This window comes from Nomascus leucogenys, chromosome 8, assembly GCF_006542625.1.
Source record: "Nomascus leucogenys isolate Asia chromosome 8, Asia_NLE_v1, whole genome shotgun sequence".
NCBI classification, from domain to species: domain Eukaryota; kingdom Metazoa; phylum Chordata; class Mammalia; order Primates; family Hylobatidae; genus Nomascus; species Nomascus leucogenys.
In genome coordinates, this window is record NC_044388.1 from 40,615,519 (window position 1) to 40,635,574 (window position 20,056).

The 20,056-nt window shown below is 40.2% G+C and overlaps 1 protein-coding gene across 9 annotated transcripts in view; it reads left to right on the forward strand.

The window, feature by feature from the left end:
- UNC5D (unc-5 netrin receptor D) overlaps nt 1–20,056 on the forward strand; it is a 562,098-nt gene that overhangs the window by 526,579 nt on the left and 15,463 nt on the right. For all 9 annotated transcript variants that reach the window (XM_003269567.3, XM_030817085.1, XM_030817087.1 and 6 more), the window contains 2 exons: nt 5,300–5,464; nt 12,717–12,895. In XM_003269567.3, coding sequence (XP_003269615.1) covers nt 5,300–5,464; nt 12,717–12,895 — 344 coding nt within the window. The remainder of the gene's footprint in view (nt 1–5,299; nt 5,465–12,716; nt 12,896–20,056) is intronic.

Here is a 20,056-nt window from a genome sequence, read left to right on the forward strand (position 1 = left end):
CTCCTTTCTCTTCATCACCCCTACCACCAATTCCCTTGCCCCTCTCATCGTTGAAATCCCTCAGCTTCTGTGAATGGATATTGTGCTTGGCTTAATGACCATGCTGTGTTTGCTCTGGGCATTAGATGTAAGCACTTGGGGGAGGGTTTGTGTTCAGCCTACTTGAACCTCATGTAGAACATCATGTGCACTGACAAACTTGGTGTGGATAATGGAGAATGGCTTTTCATTAGGGCTTAGTGGTTAGGAACTAATAACAGGGCCTATTTCTTGCTACCCCAGATTGCTATTGTGGAAAGAGAAAATCAGACTGTTCCTGACATCATTTATAGGTCTCTCCTTCAATTGGTGAATCTCCCTCTCTCTAACTTCAAATCAGGAATCTGGGAGCTGACATATTACAATTGGTACCCAAACCCTCCTCTACTAGGAAACTTCCCTGTTTTCTTCTGGGAAGGTGGTAGAATTTCCCAGAAAGCTTCAAGCTAGGGAGGTACCCAGTGCATACAATGTTTTCCCTATCAGACAGCAACAAACTGCATGAGAAATGTTTTTAGAATGGTATGAGTTCAAGGTTGGGCCCTGAGATATGCGATGAGAGCCTGTATATTGAAGGACCAACTAGATCTTAAATCTTGTTGGTTTAGGTTCTGGAGGATTACAATTTATGGATGTCATTACTTATGAAGCCAGGTATATTGGGTGAGAATTAGGAAAGGCTATGTCAGCTCTTCTGAGATCTCATTATGGTAGCAGCCACTGACATTGGTTCAAAGAAAACCTGAGGCCCACGATGCTAGTCTCTCCAAGTAAACAATTCATTATTTCCCATTTTCTTGTCAGTCCCTAAGACTCTACCACATTAGGAATATGTGATTTTTGCCTCTGTAGAATTAGCAACCCTCCTCTGGGAGGTAAATCTATTCTTTCAATAGGTTACTGGGACCTGAGAGCACCTAAATAAGTTTCTTTTATTCCTTGCTGGGACCTGAGAGCTCCTAAATCACTTTCCTTTATTCCTTGCTGGCTGTGGGGTAGGGGAGCTGTAATAAACATAATACAATAAATTATTTATTTTTAAAAGCCAACAAAACACAAAGTCAAGTTGTCACCTCCCTGGGGTAAAAGCAGCTGTCTTTCCAGCATGCTATGTATCTTGGAGAACCCAGTGTCTCTCTCCTGCTAAGATATGATTTACATTCTCTCCATCTGCTAAGAACCTAATTATAATAGGAGTCAAAATGAAAACATTTCCGGAATTCTTTAAACACCCATAACTTTGCTACACTTTCTCCTCCCTATTACTTTCCACATAATTCCTCTCAGCTCAGCGAGCTCGTTGGTGTTTTTTGTTTTTGTTTTTTGAATAAATGAAAGTGAAGATGATTGCCCTGAAAACACACTAATCACGGTGCTTCTAATTCTATTATTTTTAAATGTTTTGTTGAGTGCTATTGGCAGCTGCTACTCAAGTCAACAATAAAAAATATTCCCTTGATGATACTGTCTTAAAATCAGATTTTTTAAATGTTTGGATTGTGTTCAATGGAATGGAAAAGAGAAAAGAGGGTTTTTGTTTTATTGTTTTTTGGTGCTAATTCTCATGTCTTTCTGCAAGGAAAAACTATCTCTGCAGTAGGCATTACTCTTTTATATTTCTTCCAGTGTTTTTAGGAGAAAATACAGAGAATTTAGCAAATGGTGCTAATTCTCATGTCTTTCTGCAAGGAAAAACTATCTCTGCAGTAGGCATTACTCTTATATTTCTTCCAGTGTTTTTAGGAGAAAATACAGAGAATTTAGCAAATGATACCAGAGAAGACACTTTTAAATGAGTGGTCAGTGCCTTTTTTTTTTTTTTTTGGAAGGCAAGTATTACCAAGGATTTAAATCAAATTGCAGAAAACGTACATTTGCTTAAGAGCTGGATCTTGAGCATGGTTCTTTGTCTAGCCCTGAAGTCCAAGTGCTTGCATTACACTATAATAACTCAAATTTCAATTTTAGGAAACAAAAATCTCCTACTTAGCTTAGCTGGGCAAAACCACCTTAGGCAAAAGTACCTGTGAACTCCAGAGTGCTACGTTACGGTTACTTTCATGGAAGCGCATAGTGCAAAGCAACTCTACAAAAATTCACTGGTTTGGAGAAGAGAGTTTATTTGAGGGCTAATAAAAATAAGAATGGAGAGAACAAGTATAGGGCAAGAAATGGTGGAAGCCGTTGAAGGCCAGGCAGGAGCCAGAGTTTCACACAGCGGGCTGATCAAAGGACCACTGTGGTCCCCCAAGCAAAGGACTCACTCATCTAATAAATGCAGAGTTCCTAGGTGGCCTGGTCACATCATTGCCTACCCCCAATCATTAGAGGTAAAAAAGAGACCATAATGCTAGTCCCTGAATAATCCCAATCAGCTGCTTTCTGCTTTGCTTTCTGTTTTCCTGAGCTATTTCCCTCTCCCATTAAGCCCCAACCCCCTCATTTGCTCTATGTAGTAGAGCTTGAAGGCAGGAAGACTGGGAGTAGGTGACCAGAGTTAGCCATAATGGAAGCATAATGGAAACCAGAATATTAGAGGAGAAGAACAATGGCAGAGAGATGATGGCAATCAGTTTCCAAAAGTTAAATTTGCCAGAGAAGTAAAGACCAAACAAGATTGTTTGTAGTGCTTAGGAGTATAATGCCAGGAATTGAGGATAATGAGATAAATACCAGAGATGATGTTTTTGGAGTCCTTCACAGAGAGATGGCAGTTGGGGCATGTGTGAGCAGATGGGATCTTGAACAGTACAGTAGGCAGAGAGAGAAGTGTAGGAGGCTGAGATGTGGAGGAAGGGCTGCCCATGGTTTACAAAATGGAACAAAGTGCAGGAGAATTAGGAAAAGAATCACATTAGATAACAAGGAGAAATGGCAGACCTTCTAAGTGCATATGATGATACAAGTGAAAAGTCATTTGGAGTATTTTAGAGAAAATGACTGCCTGTAGGCATTGCCAGGAGGCCCCACCAATCAGAAATGCCCTCTGCTGCAGGATCTACCACAGTAAGAAAAGAGATCATAAGTAAAATGTTTTTGTATTAGAAGAAAGTGGGAAAGCGATACCATTAAACGGACATGTGTTGTCAGCTGATGGTAGAAGCAAGTTGTCCTCCAATGAAAAGCATCCTTAGTAATCATTAGCTTGGTGCCTCTTCCAGCATTTTCCCCAGACGACAGCCTCCCTCTGGAACTCAGTAGTAGCCCCTTTCAGGGTTGCCCAACTCACATGTGTTTCTAAAATAATGTCTTCAAATCAAGAATTGTTTTAGTCAAGAAAATAGAAGGCACTCAAGACATTTCAACCGAGGGGCAATTTAATCAAGAGATTTATGTGATTACAAAACCTCTGTAGAGAGCCAAGGTCAGAGAAAGCTACTAGTGGTATTAGAAAACCAGTCAGGTCAGGAATTTCAGGAAAGTGCACCAGCACTGAAGCAGTGGATTCTCTGGTGAATGTCCAGAAGCCCCTGCACACCTTTCTTGGGCTGTCAGTTGAAGCCTTTGGATCTGCCTGCTGATGTTAGCGGGGCAGTGATGGCTTCTGCATTTCCTCTCCCTTCCAAATCTAGCATGAGCACCTCTTGTGGGCAGAATGGGAATGGGAATGGGAATGTGAACTCCTGCCAGCAGGGGAGTCTATAAAACGTAGGCTTTAGGCTTCCAGCCCCTTCCACATGGGGAAGAACAGAGAATGGCAAAGATAGAGTTCCATAGTAACAGGAATGAAGTCCGTGAAATGCCAGATAGTTGCCCGCCTATAGACCTTCTCTACATCCTTCTTGAAATTCCACTTTCTTTTGGTTCAGGATTAATAACAAACAAAACAACCCACAGTTTATTGCTAAGATGCATGGTAGAATATTTGATTTTGTTATTTCATACTTCCTTAAAGCTGGCTCTCCTCTCTTCAAGTTCACAATAATCTAAAGTCCATCCATCCCTCCTTCCTGAGTCCACCAGAAAGTATCCAAAATAAAAATCTGTGAGGCTTTCTATAGAGAAAAATTAGGAAGCAAAGTATCCAAACAAGTTTGCACATAAGGGCTTGCGAATAACTAGGTAACTCATAGCTTCTCAAAGGGAACAGGTCATTTCAATCATGTTCTTTAGTCTCATGACACATGCTGGCTTCATCACCAGTCATAGTTCAGGGTTCCAAACTTCCAGACTTGATACATGTCTTGCCACCTTTCAGTTCTGATATTGCAGAAAATTTTATTTTTAGCAATAGGTAAAGGAGCAAACTAATAAGGTGAGAAATAGAGAAAAAAAGTGACCGTGAGGATCACTAGAGGCATATGTGGTCATTGCCAAGGGCCAAGCCTCATTTGAGTAGAAAGGAGAGAGACTTTTTAGTACATGAAAAAATTTCAGTGACTAACTTCTACTTCATATTAGTCACAGTCTGGTAGCAAGCACTGGCTAATACTAGGAAAAATGAGTAAGCTATAGATTTTATAATTTCCCTCCTCATTTACTAAAAGGCATTTTTGCCTCTCAGTTGTCCATATGTCCCCTGAGAGTAGGGGACTGAATCTGTTATTGTTTCTTATTGTTTACCTAGTACAGTATCTGGTCATTAGCAGGCACTTTATACATTATAGTTGAATGGACAAATTGAGCAAATGAAGAACTGACAAACTAGATCACTCTGGGGTGGCCCTGTATGTGTGTCTATCTGTCTCTCTCCCCTCATTCCTCCCTCTTTCTCTCCCTGGCTGTGTGTATATGTGTGTGATTTTGCACTAGGTATTAATTTTTATGTTGGATACGCTAGCAGTATTGTATTCTCACAATTCTGCATGAGTTTGTGGTATGGAGTTAAGTTCTGGCCAATCAGTTCCTTAGCATAATTTTTACGTAAGTGAAAAGATAACATCCTACCCCAGACCGAAGTAGAAGCATGGCCCACAGGAGTCTTCCAAAGGGAAATATTTTCTAACTGGGGAATGAAAATGATAATTTTTGATATTCTTTCTAATTGTGTGTCACCAAGTGAAATCTGAGCTCTTGCAGTGCGGTTTTGGAATTCAAATGTTATCAATTGGACTTGACATTTGTGCTGCTTGGCATTTGCTGGAACATTATTTTTACAACAATTCCACTAAAGCTGCCTAGGCAATTATCTCTGCTGTGATTGTCCTCATCGTCGTCATCATCATCATCATCATCATCATCATTGCTATTAAGTCTGTCCTGTTCTAGTTCATCTCAGCCGGGCTCTGCACACCATCCCTTCTTTCCATCTCCCCTGCAGGAAGTCCCGTTCTCCCGCGTGTGGTGCAGTAACCGGCAGCCCCTGCACTGTGCCTTCTCCCTGGAGCGTTACACGCCCACCACCACCCAGCTGTCCTGCAAAATCTGCATTCGGCAGCTCAAAGGCCATGAACAGATCCTCCAAGTGCAGACATCAATCCTAGAGGTGAGTCCTTGAGCTACAGGTCATTTGACCCCCTTTCTGAAGGACGGTAAGAATAATAAAGCTATACCTACCAGCCATGCTATTCAGGTTCTGAAAGAGCTTCGAAATGCACAAACTCTTCATCTTCATTACTGATGAGGGAAAATAAGCCTTATCCCACGCCGAGGATTGAACTAAACTTCCCCCTGGGCAAGGAAACTCAACCCATCAGAGAGCTTAGACTGTAAAGGCACCTCTGGGGAAGGAACTGGTACCAGGCTTTGATACACAAAAATCGCAAGAAGTCTTATTCCACAGCAGGCTTGGATCACCAGCTGAGATTCATTATAGACTAAAGCTAGATGGTACAGTTGAGACACATGCCACAAAGAGGCACAAAGCCACCCTCAGACTGTTTTTCTGCTGGTTCTGACTAGTTTTCCAGAAGTCAGTTGCCCTATATGTGTTATTTTATCTCCAGGGATGGGACTCCCTGTCTTACTGTTTCTCATGCTCCCCAGGCTCAGAATTCTGTACATCCACATTTCCATTACTCCCTTCCAATACGATAATATAAGGAGGACAGGACAATACAATAATATAAGAAGGACCTCATTCTATAAGGTAAGGAAATAGAAGTGCAAAGAGAGAAAGGACTTTGTCCAGGTCAAATCAGTATTGGAACGTAGAGTTAAAGTACCAGTCAAGGGAGGATTCACTGGAGAACTTTTGCAAAAAGACATCTGATTTCCGTCATGGCTCCAATTTGTCCTAAACCACTAAGTGACTTCATGGCTTTGAATATGAGCTTATAAAGTAGACAACAGCCATCCTTCCTGAATGAGATAGAGGGGGAGATTAGCAGAGGGATTGTGATGCTTTTGTTTGTCAGTTTCCAGGTCATTACAGGCTAGTGTAGGAAAACATACATTTTTTTGTTTTTCACTTATAAAATAAATATATACATATACATACATACATGCATTTATTAATATATAAATATATATTTATAAATTTAGGCTTGGCAGAAGATTGAACACATTTATATACCTACAATTCAATTTCAAGGTTTTTTCCTGGAAAATTTATAGCTGTATAGCATTATTCCTTCTCTCTATTCTCATTTGAATTCATTGTTTATGCAAAATGAGCATTGCTAATTCCCCAAATAGTTTTTCTGAAGAGTAGATGGCTTTCCAAAGGATTGTGCCTTAAAATTGATAGCTGTCTTAACTGACATGTTTATGCAGTATTTGCATTCATTATTGCCAATTAGCATTATGTGCTCAAGTAGTTTTGACAGAGAAGGTAGATCTGAAAACCTGGGGTAGGATATTTTTAGGGGCTCTTTCTTGAACAGCGTTGGTATATTTCACACGATACATTGCAAAGTAAAATAAAAGTTGTAGGAAGGCTTTAAAAATAAAAACAAAAAATCCAAGAAGAGTTGGTATTCAGAAGGACGCATGAAAAGGCATAACATAAAAGATCCCTCTCATCCAAATTGCCCTAGATGTCCGTTAACAGGCCAATGAGTTCAGGTTTAAAGGTTATTGTTTGTAAAGGCATCCAGATATTGGTGATCAACTTGTGCTATTACAGGACATTTATGTAAGAGGAATATGATAGGTATTTTTGCTCCTTGCTTAATAAATCCTTAAAGTGCTTGAAAGGAAAATTAGCTAATAAACACAACCTTATTGTTTACTCTCCAATTTCTTTTCTAATGCTTCACAAGTTTACAGTCACTTAGAAATGCCTTGTAGAAGATAACATCATAATATCTCTTGATAACGAGAGGCAAGTATGAGAATAATATTTCAATATTTATTGTTAGTCTATAGTCATCCAATTTGAGGGCTGCTGCATTTTAGAGGCTTTATTAACCCTTTGATCCTTTCAAGGATCACTTTATTAATTGCTTCAAGCATTGCTGCAGAATTTGGCCCAGGTTGTCATCTTCACTTTGTATAAACTGTATTTTTTAGACAAGTCTAATTTGCTCTCATTTTCTGTGTCAGAAGACAACTAATAACTTTTGTAAGCCACTATATTTCAGGTATCATTTCATTTGCTTTCGTATTTGTCATACAACCATCAAAACTCTGTGGGTTAAGTATTAGTACTATCACAATTTTACATGCTATAAAAGTCTCAAAGGCATCAACTTTCTTGTCCAAGATCAAAGATCATGGAACTCATAAGGGAGTAGAGCCACAGTACCCAACTCAGAGACCTGACTTCAATATCAAAGTCTGACTACTCCACTGCACTACTTCTGGACCCCAGTCAAGGCCATCTAATGGATTAGCCTTAACTGTGGGCCTTCTTCACAGTATGGCTTCCCTTCAGGGACTCAGGTACTAGTGACAAACATCACAGCACCAGAAATTTTGTCTTCCAGTACCTGAAAGTATATGAAAACTGAGAAGTTCTTTCAAAAGAAGAAAGGATGAGATGTAACCATTTGTGTGATGGACTAGAATTGTTCATTCTATAATAGAGATCCTACGTGTAGCTCTGCCTACAAATGGATGTCTTGGTTGAATGATTGCTCAAACCCATTTAATCCTGGGATTGTCTGACTCACAGGAAAGACACGCATCTGGTGATACATATAATGCATAAAAACTGTCCTCTTGGCTGGGTGCGGTGACTCAAGCCTGTAATCCCAGCACTTTGGGAGGCTGAGGTAGGCGGATCACAAGGTCAGGAGACCAAGACCATCCTGGCTAACATGGTGAAACCCCGTCTCTACTAAAAATACAAAACATTAGGCGGGAGTGGTGGTGGGTGCCTGTAGTCCCAGCTACTCGGGAGGCTGAAACAGGAGAATTGCTTGAACCCAGGAGGCAGAGGTTGCAGTGATACGAGATCACACCACTGCACTCCAGCCTGGGTGACAGAGAGAGACTCCGTCTCAAAAAGAAAAGAAAACTGTCCTCTTTTCCCTAAAATGACTTAATTTTTTGGTAAATGGTTCCAACAAAAGTGAAGACGCAGAAAGTGCTGAGAAATTGGGATGACCTGGGGAGGTGCAGGATACATTCTAGACCCAGGTCTCTATCAGTGAGTTAGGAATAATAGATCAATTTTTAAAGCGCATTATACTTCATGTCCCCTAGGCAGAAAAAGACATTTAGGTGGTTTAATACATTAGTAAGATATATTTATATAATTAACATTTTATATAGGATCAAGATTTAAGATATATAAAATACTTTAAATATTGATTTTTAAATATTAATATCTATTGTAAATACTGCTTTAAATGTTTAAGTCAATGCAATAATCATCCTCACTGAAGGCATTTGATCCTTCATGTTCAGCCTCATCCCTGACATATCCCTTCATGCCTCTGATCTAAGTGATTTTTCAAATAAATCCAGTCCGTCATATCACCTTCACACTTAAAAGTTATTTTTGTGACCAAGATAATATATCTTTTTTACTCATTAGAGTGGTCATTATTGTATCAGTCTTTGGAAGCAAGTTGTTCCCCTTAAATTTAACCCTATTGAATTACCTAATGATTATTGCCAACCAATACTCTATAAAGCAACAGTATCAACAGTCTAAAATTGCAGACTGGAATAAAACAATTTTGCAAATATTGAAGAGAAAGGAAGAATTGGCAAGTAATTTATTTCATCATTCCTTATTAATGTAACATTATTAAAGAATCTTTTCTTCAATATAAACAACTTAAAGGAATTTTGCATGTTACAATTTTCCCTTCAAGCAGTTCTCTTATCTTTCTTCCAAAAGTGTTGGAAGTTGGGGGATAATTTGTCTGTTACAACAGACAGAATAGCTGGAATTTCTCATTGATTTACAACTCGCTTAGCTTACCAGGTAGCAGCTGCTTATCTCAGATGTGCAGAGCATGAAAATCTACTGTTCCTCTGCATATTTAATTTAAACAATCAGAAAATGTGATGTATCTACAGTATTCTTATTACTTGGCCCAGATGTCTTTTAGAATGCATCATAAATGTCACATAAAGTGTCATCCTTATGCCTGGAAAATATTTAAATTTGAAAACTTTAAGAGGGAAATGGGGACCTACTTACTAATGTGTAGTAAATTGAAAAATTACTTATTGTTAGACTCAATCTCATATAATACTTTATTCACCTTCAAATAAGACCACCTTGTTCAGCTTTCTCTGAAGATATCATGCATCAAGGTGGTTTTTCTTCTGCCCACAGTGAAAAGAGAGCTCGGTCAACAATTTATAGATGCCATGAGGGCTTTCAGAGGCCAATTCTGTCCCTTGGGATCCTTTAGCATGGACACTTCCAGTGTTTTCAGTTTCATTGATAAGCCACGTCTTTGGCATTGACAATGACAGCTACCATGTTAACTTGCATAGAATTAAAAAAAATTCTGCTTCTAGTTTCTATCATAGTCTTAAGTCAGAAAATATGCAAGGACACTATTCCTACTTGATTTGCATTTTTAGAGACTAGAAGAAATTTTACAAACCATGGTAAAAATGATGTATCTTGTAACCTAGTTTAAGCAGGAAGAAACCGAGTAGGTTCATTTTATAACCATTCAATATATCAGAACAGAATTGTCCACTGTGCCTGGAATAACCACCTATCCACCTAATTTCTACTCAGTCAGTGCCTACCTATCTTTCAGGCCAACTCAAATGCCTCCTCCATGAAGTCTTGCCTACTGTACTCAGAGAACGTTTTCCTTAACCACCCAGCACTGTAGATTTCTTGGCACTTGTCTTGAAACACGGTGCTATAGTGAAATAAGTACTGGTATAGTTGCTGGATGTCAGAATTCTAGTTTCACCTCTGTCACAAACGTACATGGGTGAATTTTTCCAGGTTTCATAACTTCTATGGAGTCTATACAAATGCAAAATAACTGATTAGGAAGTTGGGGCTGAGATAAATAAGTTAGCATCCAAGGTCACTAAACTAGAAAGTGTTGAGTTTTACTCCAAAGTGAGGTCTTTCTGCTTCTAAAAACCATGCTCTTTTCTATTATAATATGATAACCTCAAATACTGGAATAGTTTTGATGAGTATTGTTTTAAAATATTCCAGGAACATAACTAAAACCAGTAAGTAGAATCTGTTTAATATAATAACATGTACTTTGAGGTTCCAAGGAAAGCTTGTGATATGCAGCATTTCTCACATGTGTGTGACCATGAAACTGCCATTTCTTGGAATCTCTTCTGAGATATCCTTTTGGAACTGGTGGATTAAGGCACTGTGTTTCCAAAAACAGAGCCCTCAAAATGCAACTGTGTTAAATAGCTACAGAAAGACAAAAATCATTATCAATCATTAGTGAAATTTCTGTATCAACCAGTTTTCTCAATTAACAGATTTAAGAACTCTATTTTCAGCCTACCAAGCCTGAAAGTTTTTACTCATGTGAGCCCGGCTGCTAGCTGAAAAAGGCCATCATGGTTTTGGTGCCCACATTAGGAAGACATTTAACAATTGGAAGAGGCATCAGGGCAGGATTTCAGGGAGGGAAGGAAGGGCATGTGTGGACTTGGAGGGCAGCACAACAGGCAAGTTTCTAAGGCAAAGGACAGCTTCTTGGAGTTTAAACAGTTCTAACTAGTCCCTTAACTCAATCCCAGATCTGATGCTTTACTTACCCCTTGGATTAGTTTTCTTTGCTACATAACAAACTACCACTAATTTAGAAGCATAAAACAACACTTATTTATTATGTCACAAGACTGAAACCAAAGTGTTGGCCAGGACATGTTCTCATCTGGAGCTCAGAGTCCTTTTCTAAGGTTGGCACCATTTGGTTCCTTGTTGCTTTAGGACTAAGGTCCCCATTTTCTTGCTGGCTGTTGGCCAGAGGTCACTCTCAGCCCCCAGAAGCCACCCACAGGTCCCAGACACGTGATCCCCTCTATAGGAAGCTCATAGACTGGCTGTTTGCTTTCCTCTAGGCTAGAAGAAAAGGTGCCTCCAGACAAGAGCTATCTCTTCTCATTTGAGGACCACCTGATTAGGTCAGGCCCACCCAGAAAAATCTCTTAATTGATTCAGATAACTGATTAGGGACATTAATTACATCAGCAGAGTCCCTTTTGTCTTATAATCACGGAAGTGATTCAACTGGATATTTTTCAGTCCTTAACATTCTGTTAGTCCACCTAAACTTATTAGCAACCACTGCAGCCTGGCACATTTCTGTGGGATTTCATGTTGGATGTAAGGATTAATACTGAAATGACAAATTCTTATTGGACAGCTTTAAACCAGAAGCAGGCAGGCAGGCAGGAGCCTTCCGGATTATACCACTATACAGGCTGGTCTATATGTTACTCTGACTCAAGGCTGGCTCTGTTATACCAAAGCAATTTAATTCTGAAACAATTTTATTTAATTTTGAAATAAAGATACATATTATAAAATCACACAACTTTAGGACTTGGGAAAAAAACAAAATTAGAGGTAATCAACATACAATCATACCCTTGTAGCTTTCCTACAAGGCATTTCCTAGTCAGCTCCTTTGATCAGCCCATTCACCATTAGTCAGTTATGACTATCATATGTCATTCCTCATGCTGAACTGAAATCTGTCATTTGGTAGCTTCTTCCTGCTGATTCTAGAGCTATGCCTGAGAGCCAAAACAAACAAAAAAGAGTCTAATTCTGCTCTCACCTGACAGTTTTTTTGTTGTTTTGTTTTGTTTTTTTTTGTTTGAGGCAAAGTTTCACTCTTGTTGCCCAGGCCGGAGTGCAATGGCAGGATCTCAACTCACTGCAACTTCCACCTCCCACCTCCCAGGTTCAAGTGATTCTCCTGCCTCAGCCTCCTGAGTAGCTGTGATTACAGGTGCCTGCCAGTAGGCCCAGCTAATTCTTTGTATTTTTAGTAGAGATGGGGTTTCACCATGTTGGTGAGGCTGGTCTCAAACTCCTGACCTCAGGTGATCCACCCGCCTCAGCCTCCCAAAGTGCTGGGATTACAAGCATGAGGCACCGTGCCCGGCCTCTGACAGCTCTTTTAATGCTGGAAGCTAGTGATTGTGACTCCCCTGAGTGGAAGAGGCTGTTGTAAATTTCCAGTACACAATTTATTAGGCTACTAGAGAAGTTCTTTACTATCTTAGAAGAAAGGAGAACTTATCAACGTATTTTATAGAGTCCATCACAACAGGCAAGCATTTTGTGCATGTGTGTTAACCCAGATTTTCTTAAAAAATAAAAGTGTTGATCAGGACTGCTTTCAGATGATCTGATCATGCATTCCTTATTTTGTTTATAGAGTGAACGAGAAACCATCACTTTCTTCGCACAAGAGGACAGCACTTTCCCTGCACAGACTGGCCCCAAAGCCTTCAAAATTCCCTACTCCATCAGACAGCGGATTTGTGCCACATTTGATACCCCCAATGCCAAAGGCAAGGACTGGCAGATGTTAGCACAGAAAAACAGCATCAACAGGTAATTGGGGACGCTTCTGGAAGACGATGTTACTAACAGAACTTGGAAACATAAAGTGGGCTAAGTGAAACCATGTAGTTTCTGAGCCCTAATATTTTTATGAGTTCCTCTGGCCATATTTCATGTGTGTTCCCACTAAGTAAGTGGGGAAAGAGCAAGAAAATAACAGTAGGCCAAGCATGGTGGCTCACGCCTGAAATCCCAGCACTTTGGGAGGCCGAGGCAGGCAAATGGCTTGAGCCTAGAAGTTTGAGACCAGCCTGGGCAACATGGCGAGACCCCATCTCCACAAAAAATATAAATAATTAGCTGGGCGTGGTGGTGCATGCCTGGAATCCCAGCTGCCTGCGAGGCTGACGTGAGAGGATCGCTTGAGCCTGGGAGGTCAAGGCTGCAGTGAGCCAAGATTGCACCACTGCACTCCAGCGTGGGCAACAGAGTAAGATCCTGCTCAAAAAAAAAAAAAAAAAAAAGACACCCTGTGTGACATTTCCTGCTACCCCATTCTGCCTTTTGCAACATTATAGAAAATCCCTACTTTGGTTCTGGTACCATCTCTAGGTTTGCTAATTGGGTCACCAAACGGGCAATTAGACTATGTTATCTTGGAGATTGTGAGTGAACAGAGCACTTTCTTAAGCCGGTGATACAGAAACAAACAAGCAAATTTCTCACATCTCCCCTCTACCATCGGGTAACCCTAAGCATTCTTTAACCCTTAATGAGGACATGCTCAACCTACAAAATCGATTGCCTGATAGGAAAAAAAGAAGTTTGAAGATAACTTTTGGGTCTGAAGCCAGAGGATGTGAAATAAGCAAAAGCTTGCCTAGGCACCGTGAATGAACATGCTGCTAAAACTGACACTGCTCATTACTGCACTAACATTTGTAGTTGAGAGTAGAATAAAGAGATCCATAATGGGCTTTATTACTTTAGATGAGACAGGCAGCGGTGATACTCTCCAGAGCAACACTGATGGCCAGGCAGGTTTGGGCTCATCTTGAGGGATACACAGCATCCCTGCACTGAAAAATAACATCTCCTCTCCCTGTAAGCCCTCTGCATGCCCCCAAAATGAACAGAAAAGAGAATATATTTTGCCAGAACCATTGTATTTCTCTTTCCTTTGGTACTATTTTTTTTTCTTTCAGGCAAAGCTTTATTTTCTTACTGTTTGGCTTGCTCTGTCATTTTCATTTTTGGTTCTTTATTTTCACAGACATCCTACCTGACTCTTTCTTCTCTGAAAGGGGGGGTAGATGTCTGTCAAGAAGGGATGGAGTGCTGCTCTCTGTTTCAAAAGGGATCCAGAAGCCAAGAACGAAGGGTGCAACTAGAAGTCAGTCAGGCTCAGAGAGGAAAGTCAATACGGAGGCATTATATTGCAAGAGAAAACTGAATTTACAGAGACAGGCAAGCCCGAAAAGAATAGACATATGTTTGAAAAGGCATATATTGAAAATGAAAGAAACAAAAATGTATGAGTGTACAGGGGAAAAAAATTAGATTGAATATTTCCCAGCAACTCTGACAAAAGATGAGATGTCTTGTCTATAATCAGTGAACACAATGACTGTGTCAATTTCCCTTTCTGATCAACATGGATCCAAAAATGAAAAATGAACCCAGAAAACATAACACGGTTAAAAAGGAACAGTGAACAGGGACTCAGAAGATCTGCATGAGAGCCTTGGTTCTGCTACCAATACCAGTCTGCCTAAATGAGTCACTTACTATCCCTGTGTTTCTTTTTCTAGAAATGCAATTGAATCTGAACTATATTAAGTCTAATTCATGCTGGCTATAAAAGTTTATGATTTTTTAAGTCACCACTTAGAAAAGACAATTGTCACAAAGTACCTGTGTGCCCATAGATGCTGTCATTAATTTGCTGAATGAGCATGTACATGTTCCTACCTTGTTACATTTTATTCTCCATTTATAGTACACATAAGAGAACTACAGGGAGTACCTCCAAAGTCATCAGTTTCTGACCTTGCACAGTAGGGAAAATGCATTTCAAACTGGGAGACTTAAGTTTAACAACCTTTTGTATCTGAGCGCTAATGAGCAGTCAGTGGCTACCCTGGAGCCAACTGCCCCCTTCTGTGTCTGGGGCCATAAAACCTGAGTGCTCATGTGGCTGTTGGTTTACTTGGTTTTTGTTTTTCTCTAAGATCCCATCTCCAGGAAAATTTTTTTGACATAATTCATATAACCTATTTCATGGAAAATTTCTAACACAGAACCCAGAATATGTAGATTCTTAATAAATGCTAGTTTTTCCCCTTTGACATTTTCACAATCCATAGCAAATTAGAATAGCACGAATATATGGAATCTACTTCTATCCTTAAATCTTATATAGCCCGGCTCACACCTGTAATCCAAGCACTGTAGAAGGACAAGGTGGAAATGTCGCTTGAGGCCACAAGTTCAAGACCAGCCTGCACTTAGGGAGAACCCTGTATCTACAAAGAATTAACAAATTAGCCAGGCACGGTGGCTCATGCCTCTAATCCCAGCACTTTGGGAGGCCAAGGCGGGCAGATCACAAGGTCAGGAGTTCGAGATCAGCCTGACCAACATGGTGAAACCCTGTGTCTACTAAAAATACAAAAATTAGCTGGGCATGGTGGCAGGCGCCTGTAATTTCATCTACTCTGGAGGCTGAGGCAAGAGAATCGCTTGAACCCAGGAGGCGGAGGTTGCAGTGAGCCAAGATCGCGCCACTGCGCTCCAGCCTGGCATGGTTGTGTATGCCTCTTGCCCCAGCTATTTGGAAGGCTGAGGCAGGAGGATTGCTTGAGCCCAGGAGTTTGAGGCTGCAGTGAGCTATGATTGCGCCACTGCAGTCCAGCCTAGGTGACAGAGCAAGACCCTGATTCAAAACAATAATACTAAATAAATGAAAAACCTTATACAGTTAACATATCAATTTCACTGAGTGTCATTCCCTACCTTTCTCTTTAATCTCTAGCTTTACTCTCAAAAAATAGTCAAATCATGGAGTGAAAATGATTTAAACTAAGAGCCAGCAAACTTATTTTTTCTGTAAAGGACCAGACAGGAAAGAGTTTAGGCCATATGGGATCTGTCGCAACTACTCGGCAACATTCAACTCTGATGCTGTAACAGGAAAGCAGCCAGAGAGTGTCTGTAAACAAATAGATATGACTGTGTATGCTATATTCACAGAAATAGACAACGACCCCTATTTGGCCTACAGTCTGCAGTTTGCTGACCCCTGATTTAAGTGAATTTGCCTTGATTTAATAAAACTTCCATAGGATGTTATTGGCTCTATCTTAAAGTGAAGGAAGAAGGGAGGAAAAGAAAGAGGGAAGAAGATGAGTACAAGATGCAGACAGAGCAATGGCTTCACGGGCAGACCACTAAGTGTGGTTACCTGGTGAGCACGGGCTCTAGGTATTTTCATTCTTGTGTTTGGGGATTTACTATGATCACACTAAACTAAGGTTTCTTGGTTCTGCAGGTTAGAAAACACGTTCTAACCTTCAAATAATGGGTGTGAGGCTGCCATTTCCAAAATACCAGCCTTCATGTCCTGTTTTAAGTAGTACTGAGAAAGCTGACAATGTCGGTATGTCTGAATAAGCATGTTTTTATAATTTGAGAAAGTAAAATGAAATCTTTTAACAGGGCCTTCTCATTCGGTTCTGTCTTCAGGCTGGTGTGGTTACAGCAGAGCTGGCCACCAAAATGCTTGGAGAAGAATAGAAGAAAACTACTCACAGCCACCTTGCACTCTGTTAGCTAATTATATTTTGCAGAAATTGTCAAGTTCCCTTTCTGTTTTTAGTACTGTCCCAAAGACAACAGGGATTTTTTGGATGTAATCTGTCACAACTTCCCATTGTAAAAGCCCCAAACCATTGTCTTTGCTCTCCTATGATTCCAAATAATATAGTCTAGAACTGATAGTAAATGTTTTAATACACAGAAATCTAAAATTGTCTCTATGCCAACATTATTGAGAAAGAAAGCTATGCATGGCTTAGGATTTCATCAACCCTGGGATCAGAAAAAGGTGATCACAGAGTACACAGTCATTCTCTTCAGGCAGTTCACCTACCTCGATCTTGTGACTGCACTTTCTCCTGACTCTTCCCCTCCATTCAATTCCAAAAAGCGTTTAAAAGCTAGTAAAACTACTGCCCTCAAATCATTAAGGAAAACTTTCAAAACAAGTGGAAGAAAACATTTGCTTTTACTTTATTGCCAGTGAAAATGTTTTCTTACCCTCCTTTTGGTAAATGCAAATGTCACTGATGATAATATGCCTTTTTGCCAATCAGGTTTCTACTTAGATCTGAATAGGAAGGAAAAGACAGGGAATGTAAAGTTAAAAGCTTAGCAGTCGATGAGAATGCGAGAAATGTCAGGAGTGTGTGCTGTACGGCTGGCAACACAGGTGGCCTTGCTGCTTGCCTGGCATATGGATCACGCTAAATAAGCTACACAGCCTAGCAAAGAATGTCATAGATAACAGTTGTAGTTATAGATTCTGTGAGCAAACTTTGACTATTACTCAGAGTTCATACTTGCTGCATTTCAAAGCTGAGATTGCACATTTATTCTGAAAACTGAGCTGTAATAACTCCACTTCAATGCTCTTGGCCACCTGTGATTGGTAGCTGGGTAGAACTGCGAAATAACGAATTGGTCATGTAGGGGGTAGGTGGTGGGGAGCAATGCAGAGGACTTAACAAATTAAATGTTGGAAACTAACTGCTTTACATAGAAGTGTTGCCCCATATCTAAACTTCCATAGTGCTTTGTATTTTTTATGATACTTTTTATTTTTTAATTGCAATTAAACATACTGAGAGAGGACTATCTACTTGGGGGTTATTCAATAAATATTTCTCTAATGAACGATATGAACTCTTTGACAGGAGAGTGGCTTTTTTGTTTGCTTGTTTGTTTTGAGATGGAGTCTTTCTCTGTTGCCCACACTGGAGTGCAGTGGCACAATCTCGGCTTACTGCAACCTCCGCTTCCTGAGTTCAAGTGATTCTCCTGCCTCAGCCTCCAGAGTAGCTGGGACTACAAGCATGAAACACCACGCCTGGCTAACTTTTGTATTTTTGCAGAGATGGGGTTTCACCATGTGGGCCAGGCTGGTCTCGAACTCCTGGCCTCAAGTAATCCACCTGCCTCGGCCTCCCAAAGTGCTGAGATTACAGGCGTGTGCCACCATGCCTAGCCAGCAGAGTGTTCTTGACCCTAAAAACCTGCCTCTTAATAAATAGAATTGATATGAACAAGCATCAAGGGATCTTGAAAGTGAGTCTTAAAACAGGCTACATGGCTGATATTTTGGAAGATTCCTGTCTTTTCCCTCAGATCTTAACAGTACCTGAAATTCTATTAGATCATTCTTCTGTGATGCCTCCTAATTTTCATATTCCAGAAACCCTTGTGAAAACACAGCCAGCTTGACCAAGTTGCTATGGGAACAGATTCATGAGATGGGAAGAGATCCATGAGATATGGGCAGATGAGTAGAGGGGAGGCCGCCACAGTGGAAGAAAGGATTCCAAAATGGAAAGCAGCAGATAAATGATGTCTTATTAACAGTTTTTCCCAGTGCCCTCCTCAATAGTGTATTTGTTTGAACATGTATAAGCACTTGCCAGGGAAAACATATTTCTTATTGGTCTGCTAGTTAAAATGTTTCAAACACACTTCAGATTTGAGAGTTAATGGGTTATGGTGTAAAAACCGTATACGTGAAATTCCTCATATCTCATGGCTGACATGCTGTGCTATAATTTGTTTCCCATGAAATCTTTTAAGAAGGCCTTTAACGAGAAACAGAATCTTCTCGCATTGAGGTGCTATCTTTTCATTTCCTCTGTCCATCCCATTAATTGGATGCAAAGGAACAGTGAGATGGCCAGAGGGCCGAGGAAAAGGATGGAGGAAGGCCCCAAGGCAGCTTAGCAATCTGTTTCTGAATAACTGTTGCGAAATCACTTGAGGTAGGAGAGTCCTAGAGCCACGTGCCTTTAAAGTGAAGGAAGAAGGGAGGAAAAAAAAGAGGGAGGATGATGAGTACAAGATGCAGACAGAGCACCGGCTTCACCACCGGTGAAGGCAGACCACTAAGTGTGGTTACTTGGTGACTATGGGCTCTAGGTATTTTCATTCTTGTGTTTGGGGATTTACTATGATCACACTAAACTAAGCTTTCTTGGTTCTGCAGGTTAGAAAACACATTCTAACCTTCAAATAATGGGTGTGAGGCTGCCATTTCCAAAAAATCAGCCTTCATGTCCTGTTTTAAGTAGTACTGAGAAAGCTGACAATGTCAGTATATCTGAATAAGGATGTTTTCATAATTTGAGAAAGTAAAATCCTAGGAATGATTTATCTGATTTATGAGAGAATATTTTAAGTGATTAACTATTTCCTTTTATTTACTTGTCAAGATTTATTACCTGGTTCTAGAAACCAGATGACTCTTCCAAGAAGAATGATCGGATAGGGAGATAGTATTATACATAGGTCCTTGTAGTCAAAAATACAATGAAGCCCAAATCAGGTTTTTTTGGTTCTGGTCCAGTGTGGACTTATGCAGGGTCCAAAATTTAAAAAGCCCTTGCAGTGAAGCCAGAGGGACCCAACACAGCAAAGTGGTGGATGTTTGGGCTTCATTTTGTCAAAGCCAGTGATTCATGAAACTGCCCGCTAATATGAAGCTCAACACAGAGAGCTCTGGGACACGTTTAGCCATGAACAAGCTGTATATGGTTTGTAAGTGGCAGGTGCCCATCCTAAAGGCAATATGGGAAATAAGCTTTTTATTTTCCTCCAAGAGAACTAAAGTTATGATCCCACTGAGCTTCAGGGGATGTTGACAAGGAGTGTCGCATTTCTTCTAGGCAGTAGGTGTGTGCGTGCTAGGCTTTGAAGGAATAGATTTCCTTCCTATAAGCTAACGTTTTCAGAAAAGACAGGCATGCCAAAACCCCTTTATAGCCTAAATAGTCCCCCTCACAAGTGCTGTTTCAAATAGGACTGAAAAAAGTTAACAATGTCAGTACATCTGAATAAGGATGTTTACATAATTTGCGACGGGAAAATCGTAGGAATGATTGTATCTAATTTATTAGTGTCCTTTAAGTGATT